The sequence below is a fragment of the Lontra canadensis genome, unplaced genomic scaffold, assembly GCF_010015895.1.
Source record: "Lontra canadensis isolate GAN:19392208 unplaced genomic scaffold, GSC_riverotter_1.0 scaffold50, whole genome shotgun sequence".
In the NCBI taxonomy this organism is placed as follows: Eukaryota; Metazoa; Chordata; class Mammalia; order Carnivora; family Mustelidae; genus Lontra; species Lontra canadensis.
The window spans coordinates 9279419-9294779 of NW_022631044.1; the positions used below are offsets into that span (position 1 = coordinate 9279419).

Here is a 15361-nt window from a genome sequence, read left to right on the forward strand (position 1 = left end):
TGGCTTTCCCCTAAGCATTCTTTATAAGAGGGCCAGGCAGATGATATGAGGCACTTTATGACTTGGCTTTTTAAGTTACAAAGTGTCACTTCAGGGCTAGCCCAGATGTAAGAGAGAGGACTACCAAAGGGCATGAATCGTAGGAAGAATGGTTCACTGGAGACAATCTTTGGAGACTAGCTATCACACCAATCAATAAAACAGCAAGTTGAAAAGAATTTATTTTCTTACTAATCTAACATACTTACTTACAATATTTTTACGTTACCTACCACCAGTATTTTACAAATGCACGTACAAGAAAGGCACAAACTTTAAATTATGTAATTCAATGAATTTTGATAAATGTATACACTAATGTAACCCAAGATCCAGAACATTTGCATCACCCCCTTGAGTTTTCTCATGCCTCTTTTCAATCAATCCCCAAACCCACAGGCTAACACCATCACACAGGATTGGTTTTTGCTTCTTTCAGAACTTCACATAAATGGACTTATTACATTCAGCATAATGGTTTTGAAATACATCCATGATGTTGAACATAACAACTGTTCATTTTTATTGAAAGGCATTCCATTCATGAATATACAGCTGACCCTTGAACATGAGTTTGAACTGTGCAGGTCCACTGATACTAGATTTTTTTTCAATTCTTACAGTACAGTCCTATAAATAAATGTATGTTCCTCATGACTTTCTTCATAACATTTTCTTTTTTCTAGCTTACTTTATTGTAAAAATACAGTATATAATACATATAAAACAAGGGTTAATCAATTGTTTATATTATCAATAAGGCTTTTGGTTAATAGTAGGCTATTAGGGGGCACCTGGGTGGCTCAGTGGGTTAAAGCCTCTACCTTCGGCTCAGGTCATGGTCCCAGGGTCCTGGGATCGAGCCCCGCATCGGGCTCCCTGCTCGGCAGGGAGCCTGCTTCCTCCTCTCTCTCTCTCTGCCTGCCTCTCTGCCTACTTGTAATCTGTCAAACAAATAAAAAATATATATATAAATTAAAAAAAATAGTAGGCTATTAGTAGCTGAGTTTATGGGGAGTTAAAAGTTATAATGGATTTTCAACTATCCAGGGAGTTGACACCCCTCACCCCCATGTTGTTCAAGGGTCAACTATGCTACAGTTCATTTAGCCACTGCCCTATTGATGTATACCTGAGCTGTTTCCAGTTCAGGGCTACTATGAATAAAAATGCTATGAACATTTTCGTACAAATCTTTTTTGTGGCCATGTGTTTTCATTTTTTTTGGATACACATCAAGGAGTGGAACTGCTGGGTCAGAGGTAGCATATGTTTAGTGTTATAAGAAATTCCTCAAGTGATCATACCATTTATTACATACTTTACCAAAAATGGATGAGAGTTCCAGTTAGTGCACATCCTTGCCAATATTTAGTATTGCTAGTCTTAAATTATAACCATTCTACTGGGTGTGGAATTATCTCATTGTGAGTTTAATCTGCTTTTCCCTGATCACAAATCATGCTGAGAACATTTTCATGTGATTATTGGCCAGCGATACAGCTTTCTTTGGGGACCACATATACAATTTTTTTTTGCCCATTTTCTTAAAAAAAACAGGGTTGGAGCACCTGTTTTGCTCAGTCAGTAGAGCATGCAACTCTAAATCTTGGGGTTGTAAATTCTAGCCCCATGTTGAGTGTCGAGGTTACCTAAAATAAAATCTTTTAAAAAACATTTTTAAGGGGCGCCTGGGTGGCTCAGTGGGTTGGGGCCTCTGCCTTCAGCTCAGGTCGTGATCCCAGGGTCCTGGGATCGGGCCCCGCGTCGGGCTCTCTGCTCTGCGGGCAGCCTGCTTCCTCCTCTCTCTCTGCCTGCCTCTCTGCCTACTTGTGATCTCTGTCTGTCGAATAAATAAATAAAATCTTAAAAAAATTTTTTTTTTAAATAGGGTTGTGTTTTTACTACTGAGATGTCAAACATTTTAAAAAATCTATTCTGAATGCAAGACTTGTCCGATATCTACTTGGTGAATATTTTCTTCTGGCCTATGACTTACCTATACATTTTCTCAGTTATCTATTTTGATGAGCATGAGTTTTTAATTTTGATGAAAGTTAATTTATCAAAATTTTCTTTCATGTTTACTTGCCTATGTCTTATGTATGAACCCTCTGCCCTCAGGTCATAAATACACTGTTCTTTTTTTTCTCCCCAGAAGCTTTATTGTTCTAGCCTTTGCATTTAGGTCTATGATCAACCTTGAATTAATGTTTGTATATCCTGGAAGGTAGGAATTGAGGCTCATCTTTTCCACACAAACATCTGGGTATTTCAAAATAATCTGTTAAAAAGACTTTCCTTTCCTCACTAAATTATGCTGCACCTTTGCTGAAAATTGGCCAAATAAGTTTTTGGTCTATTTCAGAACTTTCTGTTTCATTCCACTGTTCTATGCCAAGACCACACTGTTCTATGCCAAGACCACATCATATTGATTACTATACCTTCATAGTAAATCTTGCTGTCAAGCAGTATTAAAATTATGATGCTGTTCTTTTTCAAAATTGTATTGTTATTCAAGTCCTTTGCATTTCCAAATACATTTCAGAGTCAGCTTTTCAATTTGTTTTGTTTTGTTTTGTTTTTTAAGCCTGCTAGGATTATGATTGGCACTGGGTTGAATCTATAGATTGACTTGGGGAGGACTGAAATCTTAACTATATTGAGTCTTTTCATCTATAAGTGTAGAATAGATCTCCATTTATTAAGGTCTTCTGTAATTACCTTCAATATTGTGTTACAGTTTTCAATGTGGAGGTTTTTCTGTATCTTTTGTTAAATTTATTTCTATTTATAGAATTTTTAGCCTCAACTGTAAATGGAATTATTTTGCTAATTTCATTTCCCAAATGTTTGTTGTTCATATACAAAAATACAGATTTTTCTATATTAATCTTGTATCCTATGACATTGCTAGTATCTCCAGTATCATGTTAAACGCACGTGGTGAAAGCAAACATCTTTGCCTCATTCCCAGTCTTAGGAGAGAAGTATTCAGTATTTTACCATTACATATGATATTAGCTGTAGCTTTTCATTAATGTTCTTTTATCAAAATGAAGAAATTCCCTTATATTGAAATCTTGCTGAGAAACTTGGTACTCCATTTTGTCAAACACTTCTTTATGTATCTATTGAGGTGATAACATGGTTTTTCTCCTTTATTCTGTTACCGTGGTTAAACCAACCTCACATTCCTAGGACAAATCCTCAAAGAATGCCTATCAGTACTTAGAATATTCATTGTTTTCTCGCTCCTCCCCTAAATACTGGAGCGCTTCTAACTTTTTCTTCAGAACTCTTACTTCCATTCCGGCCTTGTCAGATGGGCTCTCAGTGTCACCAGAATTCTCCTGGAGTTTCCTAGGGAGGCAGGGAGCCTTAGAGAATGTTCAGTTGTCATTAGTACAAACAAAGCAACATTAATTAGGGTTTAACAGTGACACAGAAAGGAGGCTGAAGTTGTAATCTGTATCTCCTGCCACTTCTGGTCTCTGAGTCGACATTTGAGTTCTAAACACAAGGAGGAGATATTCTTACTGTCTTTGGTCTCTCTTCCTAGCGTCTCAAATTCCTTTAAAGAGGTGGTAATTGTGATACCTTGTCAACTTTTTAGCTCAAGGGATCATAAATGCCCCCAGCTCTCTGATTTTACCCTGTTTTCAAACCTCAATACCTAATAATAGGTGCAGTATTCCAGAAATTCTTATCCTTTATAAAGAATGCAAAATAGATGGCCATTTTTATTCTATTATTTTATAGAGCCCATAGCAAGCCTATGATTTTGCTCATTAGTATCCTAGGTACTGGAGAGTAAATGGCGAGGTAAAAACCAGAAGCAAATTAATGGATGTATTATTCTCTGACCAGAGTCCCAAATTCATTCTGAGAGACCTTCTACTCAAAGGAGGAAGACCCATTTTTTCCCCATTTCATAGTCCTAGTGAGTAGGACATGAAATGTTAGAGGGCTAAGGCATCCCATAATCAACCTTGGCTCTTCAAATATGAACTGTTAATCTCCTCTACTACCATCTATGCTTAAGATTATATTCTCTGAAATTAGCCAATATGTCACTCTTCGTCCTCCCAAATTAACTTTACAAACTATAGGAAATGGAGTAATAAACACCAGACAATAGTGCTTATGGTAAAAATGATTTTAATTTATAAACTGCATCTGGATGGGAAGACACTGAATGGACTATATATTTGACGGAAGGTCAGTTTTGGGCTTCTCTGATTATGGACTCTTTTAACTAGGCATTTCGGTTATAGAAACCCTGGAAACTATACCTATTAAATGTTTCAAAAGATACCAGCTCTTGGGCAGCATGGATTCTAAACCAAGGCAATCCCTGCTTCTAACTATGTGGACTTGTCTCCTTGTACCTAAACTGTCATGTGGAGACAGAGGTAAAAAAATAGGACCTGGGATGTTTTGAGGACTCCAGTGAAAACAGAATGCTCTGCTGGCATGCTGCTGTGTTTCTGTGTTTCCAATATCTTTCTCTAAGTGAATCTAATGCTTAGTCTGAATGTCTGGTTGAACCTAAGTAAAATCCTTGGTTATCTTTGCTACAGCTTTAAGTATACTGGTATCTTTCCGGTATTTCATAATGTCTGAGTTTCTCTAATAATGCTCTGCTATAAACTGCTTCAGCTGAACCTGACTTTCTGAGCTATATTCAACAGGACATTGTTATTTATGGAGGAATCTTTTTTCTCTTCTTGTTGATATGTGTTCAGAAATTCAAGAGAAATCCTAAAGATGGTCATATTGCCATATAGCAGTTCATGAATTCTGAGGTTGCTATATGTAGACAGAGGACTGATTGTTTTAAAGCCATACATGTTTTCTAATACTGACTATAATAAACTATCCCATTAATAGGCTTTGTTTCTCCATCTCCAAGGTCTATTATTCCCACTATATTTCACTGATTCTTCTAATTTAATTCAAAACTTCCTTGCCCATTTACTGGTGCTGCACCTCTTAGTAGAACACACCTGTACATAACAGTATCAATAAAAGGTTTCTAAGAGCTAGTTCTAAAACATGTTTTCAGTTAGCAGTGAATTTAGTCTCAGACAGAAAAGAGTAGAGATTTTTGATCAATCCAAGTACAGATACCATGAATTTTTATTTACCTTATAGCAAAGACCGTAATTTCAGAATATTTGTTAATTACTATTGATCTAACAGCAATATTCCATAATAAATCACTGACTAAATGATTAGCCTCTAGATATCAATCTAAAGTATCACAAAATAATTGTGATAGTCTGTTCCCTCAAGAAGTTTGCAGCTTAGTTGGGAAATAATATACCCATATAATTTTTATTGATATGTGATTGCATTTTATGCATTTATATTGCAATATATAGATATAATTAATAGAGATGAAGTTTAAAATAATGATTCCTTCCTCCATAAACATTCTGTCAGCAATTTCAAAACTGCAAGGAAGAGCGAATATAAGCTGTGTTTAAACTACTGCCACTTTAGGGCGCCTGGGTGGCTCAGTGGATTGGGCGTCTGCCTTCAGCTCCGGTGGTGATCTCGGGTTCCTGGGACTGAGGCCCGAGTTGGGCTCTCTGCTTGGTGGGGAGCCTGCTTCCCCCTGTCTCTCTGCCTGCCTCTCTGCCTACTTGTGACCTCTCTCTCTGTGTCAAATAAATAAATAAAATCTTAAAAAAAAAAAAAAACTACTGCCACTTTAACCAGTAAATAAAAATACCCACCATACTTTATTTGTACCACGTTTATAAAATGCATTCATTTTGTTTAGTCCTAACCTATTGCTTTAACATTACTGTTGTTAAATTTTAATATCTTTTCAACTATCTTAAAACTACTTTACCAAAACATTTTTAGAGTGGTAGTGCTGGTGCTAAAAAAAAAAATCCTGAAAGATAATAAGTTCGGAATGGAATTTACATGTGCTAAAAAATGCAAACTAAGGAAGCCAAACAACTGCCATAACATGGTGCTATTAATTTAAGTGACTATACTCTGCAAATATAATAGAGAAAAAAAAGTAACATCAAAGGAAAAATATGCTACAATGACTGTGGATTGACTTAAGAGCATGCACTGTTTCCACCTACCCTTACTCCCTCAACACACATTTTGCATTCATTACTTTTAGAAAACTAGTCTTGAATTATTTAAGGTTTTGAATTATGTCTCCTCCAGATCACATGCCTTCCATAAAATGGGACCACTCTACCCTGAAAAAGGTAGTACATGAGTAAAGGTCAAATAAATGGAACAATATAATAAGCAAGAGTGATCAGTATGGGCTTAAATAGGAAATGGAAGTCCCTTCATTGATTTATGGCCTTTCAGTTAACACATCTTAAATTCTCAATATGTTCTAGACAATGTGCCAGAAGCTAGAGATGAAAAAATTACTAGAACGTAGTCTCTACCTTGAACAATTTCAGAAAATGGGGAAAAGAAATACATAAATAAATAACAACACAAAAATAGTAAAATTTCAAAGAAATCTTGGATCATCACAAGTTGCATTAAAACAACTTCTCTGATTAGGGTCAGAGGATTTTAGGCTATCTAAAAGAAAGCTATTCCTCCTACAAGAATTTTATTTATTTTTATTATTTTATTTTATTTTATTTTCCAGTGTTCCAAAATTCATTGTTTATGTACCACACCCAGTGTTCCATGCAATACGAATTTTAGAAAATAAGGTGTATGTGTATGATTAGGCAATAAGGGTTACTATGGTCAAAATGTTTGTGTCCCCCTAAAACTCGTATGTTGAAATCTTAATTCCCAATGTGATGGTATTAGGAGGTGGAACTTTTGGGAGAGGATTAGGTCATGAGGACAGAGCCTTCATGAATAATATTAATGCCCTTCTAAAGGGGGCCCCAAAGAGATTCCTTTCCCCACTCCACCATGTGAGGAATACAACAAGAGGTCTGTGACCCAGAAGAGGGCCCTCATAAGGTACCCATCTATGGTATTTTGTTGTAGCAGCCCAAACAGACTAAGACAAGGGTTTAGCTATAAACTCTAATTATTACTCAATATTTTCATTACATATACCAAAAATAATGCCCTTTCTTTTCCTTTCAATACCACCATAAAACTTCTGACATATTGTTATTACATTTTTCCCCCACTGCTGTGATCTTTTGATCACAATTTATAACACTGCTCAAAACAGCTATGAAAATATGTGGTTTTTTAAAATTCCTACTTATGGTACTAGTGTCTAGTTGAGATTTAGTTTTAAGCAAAAGCCATCTATGAAGAACAAACCACATCCTCCAACTTAAAGATCAAATTATATCCCACTGCAGTTATAAACACTCATGCTGTAAAAAAATGCCTATATATTTGTAAATAGTACAACAGTAGCACAGGGGCTGGAATGATCAAGCTTAAGTGGGCATGAAATGTTTCCCAGAGTATGTGTCAATAAAATAAAATTTTGAAAGATAGGTAAAAAGTCACCGGTGGTGGTAGAGGAAGGTAATTAATGTATCTTTCCTGAAGTACTTCAGCTAGCCAAATAAAGAACTCAAAGATAGGGAAGACATGACATTTTTAAAAAGTACTGTGTAATGGTTGCTGGCATCAATTACAATCGTAATGTAAATGTCTGCATATATTACTAAAAATGCGAAATACTGAAATAAAAATAATAGCCAGGAAGGGCTAGAGGGAGAGGTTTGAATAAAGAGAAAATAATGTTGAATCTCTCGTCTTACATGAGTAAAGGCAACACACTGTTTTATTCATTTATTTATTTTTTAAAGACTTTATTTTTAAGTACTCTCTACACACAATGTGGAGCTCAAACTCATAACCCCGAGATCAAGAGTCACATGTTCTACTAACTGAGACAGCCAGGTACCCCTGTTTAATTTTTAATGTTAGTAGAGAAATATAGGTTCATTTATTTATCCATCTGGCTTATTTATCTTAGAGGACAGTATACTAAAATGAAAATAAAATGTATTAACTTCCAAATTACTCTATTTACAAATGCTTAAATAAAGAACATTTGAGAATGGTAAAATTTAAGGGGTGGATGGGAAAAAAATAGTAAGAAAATTCCCAAATAAAAGTATAAATAAAGTAGTAAGTGAAATTAAGTATGTAGTTGTCAAAAATATAACTATTAAGGACAAAGAATATAAAGACAGATAAACCAAATACTGTTTATAAGAGAAGCACTTAATACAGGTTAAAAACAAAGTAATAAATACACCAGGAAAATACAAATACCAAAAAAAAAAGAAAAAAAGCATGCGTTATAAATATTAACATCAGGCAAAATTTCTCAGCATGAGGCATTAAATCAGGCAAATCAAATTATAATCCATAATGAAACTAGTAGAAAATTAACTTTTATGCACTAAAGAATTAAGCATTGAAATTCTCTTTCACAGATGAACTATACAAAAAAAGAATATAAATGACTAAAAAGTTAAGGTTTGGTCTAATAAATATATGCTGAATCAACAAATAGAATATACATGTAAAAAGATATTTATGGAAAATTTACAAAAATAGATCATATATCTAGACTACAAAGATCACTTATCTGATCACCTCACTCATCTGAGACTGAAGTTTGAAAGTCTTCAGAATTTTATTTGAATAAATTTAAACAAAGAAACAAACTATAAAGCCCATGATAAAATACATTCTCCTAAACAACCTTGGGTTGAACAAGAAATCAAAATGCCAATCATACATTAGAAAATATTAATTTACAAAATTTGTAGAGGACAAAACATCCATCTTTGCATACAAGTCTGTTCAATTCTTTATAATAAATTTCTAGAAATGGAGTGGAAATGAGTATTACGAGAATTCAGAAAGTCAAGGAAATTTTTGGCTAAGGAGGTAAATGGGTCATGTGATTAATGAAAACTCTCCCTATCACTACCATTATGATAGTAATAGTTGGGGTTGAGCCAAGAGATGGCTGTCAAAGTGTCATGAATTTGGAAACATTCACCAATAGGCAAGTAAATGACAGAAGTCAAGGAAAAGCAACACAAAAATTTAGAACAATTCATTAGCTGAAAGAAGTATGTATATTGTGCTTTTTACTCTAATAATAAAGGTATAAGATCAATTCTGTAAGTATGGTAGCCAGATTATCAATATTTACTGACCAGTTAATACAAAGAGATTCTAACCACTTATCATCTTAGTACTATGATCAAACCAGCCATAAAGAATACCTACATGGAAGCTTCTAGATATAAGGAAACATAAGATATATACAAATTAAAAAAAAAAAAAAAGAATGTGCCATAAATAATAAATGCACATGAGCTAGAAGAAGGTAGACAATTCATCTTGTCCTGATACTCTTAAAGATCTTTACTTAAAAGAAGGTTCACCCTTGGGGCGCCTGGGTGGCTCTGTGGGTTAAGCTCCTACCTTCGGCTCAGGTCATGATCTTAGGGTCCTGGGATTGAGCCTCTCTGCTCAGCAGGGAGCCTGCTTCCCTCTCCCCCTCTGCCTGTCTCTGCCTACCTGTGATCTCTGTCTGTCAAATAAATAAATAAAATCTTTAAAAAAAGAAAAAAGAAAGAAGGTTCACCCTTAAACTCACAAAAGTGTGAACATGTTTAGGCTACTTTATACTATAATCAGTAGTCCCACTAAAGTTTTATGCTTTCTTAACTAAGCTTGGACTTGATTTTTAAATTGTGAAAATCTGCTACCAACCATCAGTCCGTAAAGTTTTCAGAGAGCTAAACGGTATATTATATTAAAACAGCTTTAAGGAAGAAAAAAATATTTTGTTAGAAGCATTTTTTTTTCCTGGAAAACAACAATGAGTTTTCAACTTTGCAAAAGAAAAAAAAAAAGATAAACCTCTAGCTTAATGCTAATAAAACCAACCTGTAATTTTTGCTGCCTTTTCCTCTTGGTTCACGCGGTTCTCATCATCATCTTCATTATCTTCTTCAAAGTCATCTAAATTGCCAATGTCAGCCTGCTTCATACTCATTAAACTAGCCAGACTTTGCATGTCTTCATCCCTACATGAATGATTTCAAATTTAACATACAGCTCATGAAATGGCATTGTTTGAAAAAAGACTGCTTAAGAAAATAATAATATTTTCCTTCTTTCAATATGTTAATGAGCCTTTTTAAACAGTTGCCCAAGACTATTGAAAAGTCTAAATTCATTTTTAAATGGTATGTTTAAAATAGTAAAAAGCAAACAGGATTAAAAACTAACTGGTTAGGAGTTAGTTTAACTCTGGCTGCAGATCTGTTGAAGACTAAAATTTTCTTCATAGGATTAAAGTATGGTTTCGTAATCATTAAACCTGGAAATAAAAACTTGTTTCATAAAACAGTGAGGTAGCTTGCAAATCAATGAGATCTAGTCTTTAAAATATTCAAACTTTCAAAGTAAATTAGAATAGAAATTCTTCATCTGAAATCCATGAACCCTTTTGGTTTGGTGAGTAGGAAGAAAAAGAAATGGTAAACCACCGTAAATTATATTTATATCTTGTTTAAATGTGCACTTTTCTCAAAGGGGCCATAACTCCCCAGAAGTTAAGGAACTACTGTAACAGAAAAAAACACCTTCAAGTCTAGCATTTTTAAAAATTACAAGATGGAAAATGACCTGGGTTGATTCTAAGTTAAATACTATATATTTGATAAAATGTAAAAACGTCTTTATCTTGAAGTATTTTAAGTATATGTGTATATAGTTTACATTAAATACTTCAAACATCAAATACTTTAAGTTTTCTTGATCTATTATTTTTATCTTAAATTTCAAATAAACTACAGTGTATAAAACACATTTCTAGTATTATATATGAACTAAATTTCAATTTTATATACTTCCCTAAAATTCAGAAAGCCAAATTAAGATACTGTTTCTCTTACCACAATAAAATAAAAAAAAAAGAAAAGTCTTTCATAAAGAAATGTTCATTAATATTCATTTATCTCCTAAATACAGTACAACTTTGCAGACTAAATAGGTTTTTGAAATTCTATGCATTTTTTCTCACATAAGTTTAGAGTTAACCAAATCATTTCCCCTTTTAAAAATAAATTTGTGACACAAAGTCTGAATAAACAAAAAAAGTTGTATTACCTTATAGGAATGCCTTATAAATTGCTCACCTGCCAATGGGGGATAATTTCAAGATACAACATTATTCTTGAAATGTTAACTTGCTTAATTTTACTTCTTTAACTTTAACTTCCTCATATTTCAGATTTTAACCTTGACTATTTTTCTCTGTGGAAGGTTAGGAAGCAAGGAGTGTGGAGGTAGAGAGGGAGTTTAGGGTGTTTTGAAAGAATTTTCCACTGGAATTGAGACATTTGGTTCAACTGAATTCCTCTCACCCAGATTCTCCATGGATCGTGCTAATTCACTTACTGCTGCCCAGTGGAAAGGAGTCCACAATCAAAGGATCTTCTCTGGTTTTGTTTTCTCTCTTCTTCCTGTTTCCTTTCCTTTCATTTTGGCTTATACTTCAGGGTAAGGTATTTATTTTTAATTTCTCAGTATTTAAGACTAAAATTTAAGGTCCTGAGATGAAAGACTGATCGCTTCCATTCTGTACTGTCTCTCTACCACACTCACTCAAAAGCCAACTTTCCAGAGATGAGGCTTACTGTTATCTACCAAGTCGTTTGCTGCCCTGTAGATGAGTGCCAAACATCTCATCTTGACTGACACACAGAATGCAGTCTAATCAGTCAAGTGAACATGGCCAATTATAGTAACCACATTCCACTAGCTCAAATACATTTAGAACTATGATTTAGATTGGGTTGAAATGTTCATAGCTAGCAGCCTCTTCCTCTTACCTTTTAAGTCTAGGCTTAGAATTTCCATTTCTTCCCTTCTTGATCTTCCTCTCCAAACAGGTACTAACCCCTTCATTATACCCCCAACATGCACTCATCCTTGACTTGACTGTATGCAATGACCATGGTGCATATTAGTTTTCTTCCTGCTCCAGGTATGTTTACCTCATTTTATCCAGTTAGAATTTTACCCTTAGGAGACCAGACCTGGTGCAGGAACTACCATTATGCAATGCCTACTCAGTGCTTAAGAAGTGATTTTTGAAATGAATAATCATAGCAAATTGTACTTTGCTATACAATTTTTAGAAGGCTGAGCCAGAGAACATGAATTGGGAAAAGCTCTACAAACTGAATTGTCTGTACTTGAGAGTACAGTTACTTCCACTGAAGACAATGAAATATAAAACAAATGTGTATGATACCCTAATAACACATGATTTAAAATTTGGAACTTGCTATAGTTACTTTTATATTACTGTTCACTCTCTAGAGTCAAGAGACTATAAATAACAAAGAGTTCATTTAATTTAGCCTCTGAAACAAAGAATGTCAAGAATGACTGGTATGCAGTAGGTTATTCTCAACCGTTGCCAGTCTACTGACTCAAAAGCTGTTTACATACAGTTTTAAAACACACTCAGAAGCAGCTTGTCTTCTTGACAAAAGAAACTTACGTGGCTTTTCCTTCCCTAAGGAAGATGCAAGATAATGAAAACTGGAGAGTGGCAGAGACAACTTTTTTAGACAATGGCTTGAATTTTAACTTGACATCAGTCTGAGTTGGCATAGGGCTTGCATACTGTTTCATGTTGATGCTGCTAGTAGCAAGAGCTTTCCTTCGACCAGAAGGGGATTCCTGGAAAATGAAAAATAATTCAAAATCTTGGAGTTATTTATTTTACAGCCAAGTAGTTTAAAATAGTACTTTAATAATATGATTAAGTAACAGTTGAAACTTCCCTCCTGAATTCCTGTAACACAAATTTGAAATAAAATTGTGATGAAGTTAAAACTTTAATATCTTTAAATAATACAGATAAAAATTGGAAAGAGCTGGCCCAGGCAGAAATAAAGACAAACTAAAACAACCCTAAATAGCTCAGAAAAGAAAAAGCAACTAATGCAAACTAGGATAGAAAGTGTCCAGAGTTCCTCCAAAAAAGAGGATCTAGCACAGAGATAGGCATCAAAATTACTCAAAAACTATTTTCCTCCCTTTCATTCTATTTAATGTAACCTAATGATATTTCTCCTCTTCTGAATGCCTCCAATTTTTTATGGAACTCCCAGCCTCTATGGCATTCTAACCCCATTTTTACCTACAGTATCTGAGTCCTATTTATCTTCTAATTTGAGCCTTATTTCTTCCCAGGGGCTTTTCTGGTCATTCCACTCTACATTTCTCTTTCCTTCCCCTCAGGTCACATTTACTAAGGACGAAACCATTGGTTTCTGGGATGCTATGTCTGTGGCAGACACTGCCAAATGACTCCAGCAGGTCTCAAAATTTTCTACACAGCTATTACCAATTCATCAGAAATGAATATAAAATGAAATCTATTTGCTATCAAGGGTATTTAACATTCTAATAATAAGCTATCTCATTTGAAAATTATTCTTTACAGAATAATAGCCTAAGAGAACAATGAAAACAAAAGAGCAAAATAATGACTGGGCATTAACTATGTATAAGACATATTGTTGATTCAGGAGTGATATGATGATGATTAAGACATAATCCCTGACTATGTGTTCTAATGGCAAATGGACATTTTTATATGAAGATGATTTGTAAATCATGTAAATCAGAGTCATATACCAGCATTTCTTAGAATTTACTGGTCTGGGAGTTCAGATCTAAAATAAGGCCTAATTTTCAAGCTGTGTGACCTTGAGTAAGTAACCTGAGCCTCACTAACCTCTGGTATAAAAGAAGGAGACTAATCAGAAATCCATTTAAGCTCTAAAATTATTCAATTTTCCAACCAAGGCAGGAAAAACTACCATTAACCTTTGAATTATTATTTAATAAATCTTTATTTGTCTTATGATTGACAAACCTGCCTAAAATAAAGATAGACTAATTTAATCAAAACATTAAACCAGGCTTTTAGAAAAAATTGACATTTCTGCCAGCAGGACAAGTAAAAATGTAATGTAGCATCTCTAAAGAATACCTTGTTTTAAAATGTGGTCTTATCTGTCAGATTATGCACAGCAATATTATACAGAACTATTAGTGCATGTAGATACCTTATGAATGAATTTTAAAAATGCATCAAGTACTTGAGAAGGATTTAAGCCCTCTCAGAAGAAATACTTAAGAATATGCAAATACCCTCAACTGAGTCAAGTTGAACAGATGTGACTATCCCAAACAATACAAGTATTCTTTCCCTGGTCGCTACTGTCAATCAAAGAATAAGATTAGGGTCCAAGGTTCTGACAATGTGCCAAATGAAAAAGTATGATCAGGTAGTATCAATTTATTACACTGATATGAACAATAATCTCTTATTGTACCTTTAGAATAGCAAACAACTTTTACATATAATATAGGATTTAAAGCCTCTGTTTTGGAAGCGTGACATAGAAACTACGACATATTATTTTTAATTTTGCTAAATAAATCTGTTTCAAAAAGTATGACACTAATTAATCCCTTGATAATAATTATTTAATTTTATAAGCAAATAAACTCTAAAAATTAAGGTAACTTAGAAATGAGCATAATTCGGAAAGCCCAATTGAAGTATAATTCCAACAAAATCCAGAGTTTTGATGATTAACATTCAAATTCATTTTTTAGATAAAAACTGCCAGAAAAGGTTTTTTGCTGAACTCAAGGAGTTTTTAAGCTTTCGGTAAATCAGCATCTCTGAAACAACAGAAAATAAAGGCTACTGAATTCTAAACATAATTAGCTGTACCACTTAATTAAGTATTTACTTGCTCAGCAACAATGAAAACAGCCCTTTGTAAAGTCAGGACAGGTGAACAAAACAGAGCCCTTTTGAGTCTACAATATACATTCCTACTATTAACACAGGATCTCACTAGAGTCTGTGCTGGGAAAAGAGGTCTGAATGGTATTTCTAGTAATTCTTCACCAAGCTCGCATATTGTTTTCCTCTTTAAAATTAGCTGTCCCATACAAAAGATATTTAAAAAGAACAGTAATAAGAGAAATATAAGGATCTTTCATAGCTCTAACCCCAGCTCCACGAATCTTCATTTTTTACAATTGAGCTTAAATCTTTACCCACCCAAAATTTTATCATTACTATTAACAGTTCTACAAAGAGGAACAAAATAAGTGTTTGCAGTTGCAAAATGAGCTTGTCTGTTGCACCCTATGAGCCTTCCAGAAAGGAGTAGGGGCCAGCCAGGCAGAGGAGTTTAGAATTACTCTTACTGCTGCCAGAGTCCTAAAGCTATTTCATGTCATATGCAAAGTGGAAAAG

The 15361-nt window shown here is 34.2% G+C and overlaps 1 protein-coding gene across 11 annotated transcripts in view; it reads right to left on the reverse strand.

The window, feature by feature from the left end:
* Positions 1-15361, reverse strand: part of EHBP1 (EH domain binding protein 1) — a 412862-nt gene that overhangs the window by 188223 nt on the left and 209278 nt on the right. For all 11 annotated transcript variants that reach the window (XM_032873810.1, XM_032873813.1, XM_032873809.1 and 8 more), the window contains 2 exons: positions 12572-12753; positions 9943-10082 (listed from right to left, as the gene is read on the reverse strand). In XM_032873810.1, the coding sequence (XP_032729701.1) occupies positions 9943-10082; positions 12572-12753 (322 nt within the window). The remainder of the gene's footprint in view (positions 1-9942; positions 10083-12571; positions 12754-15361) is intronic.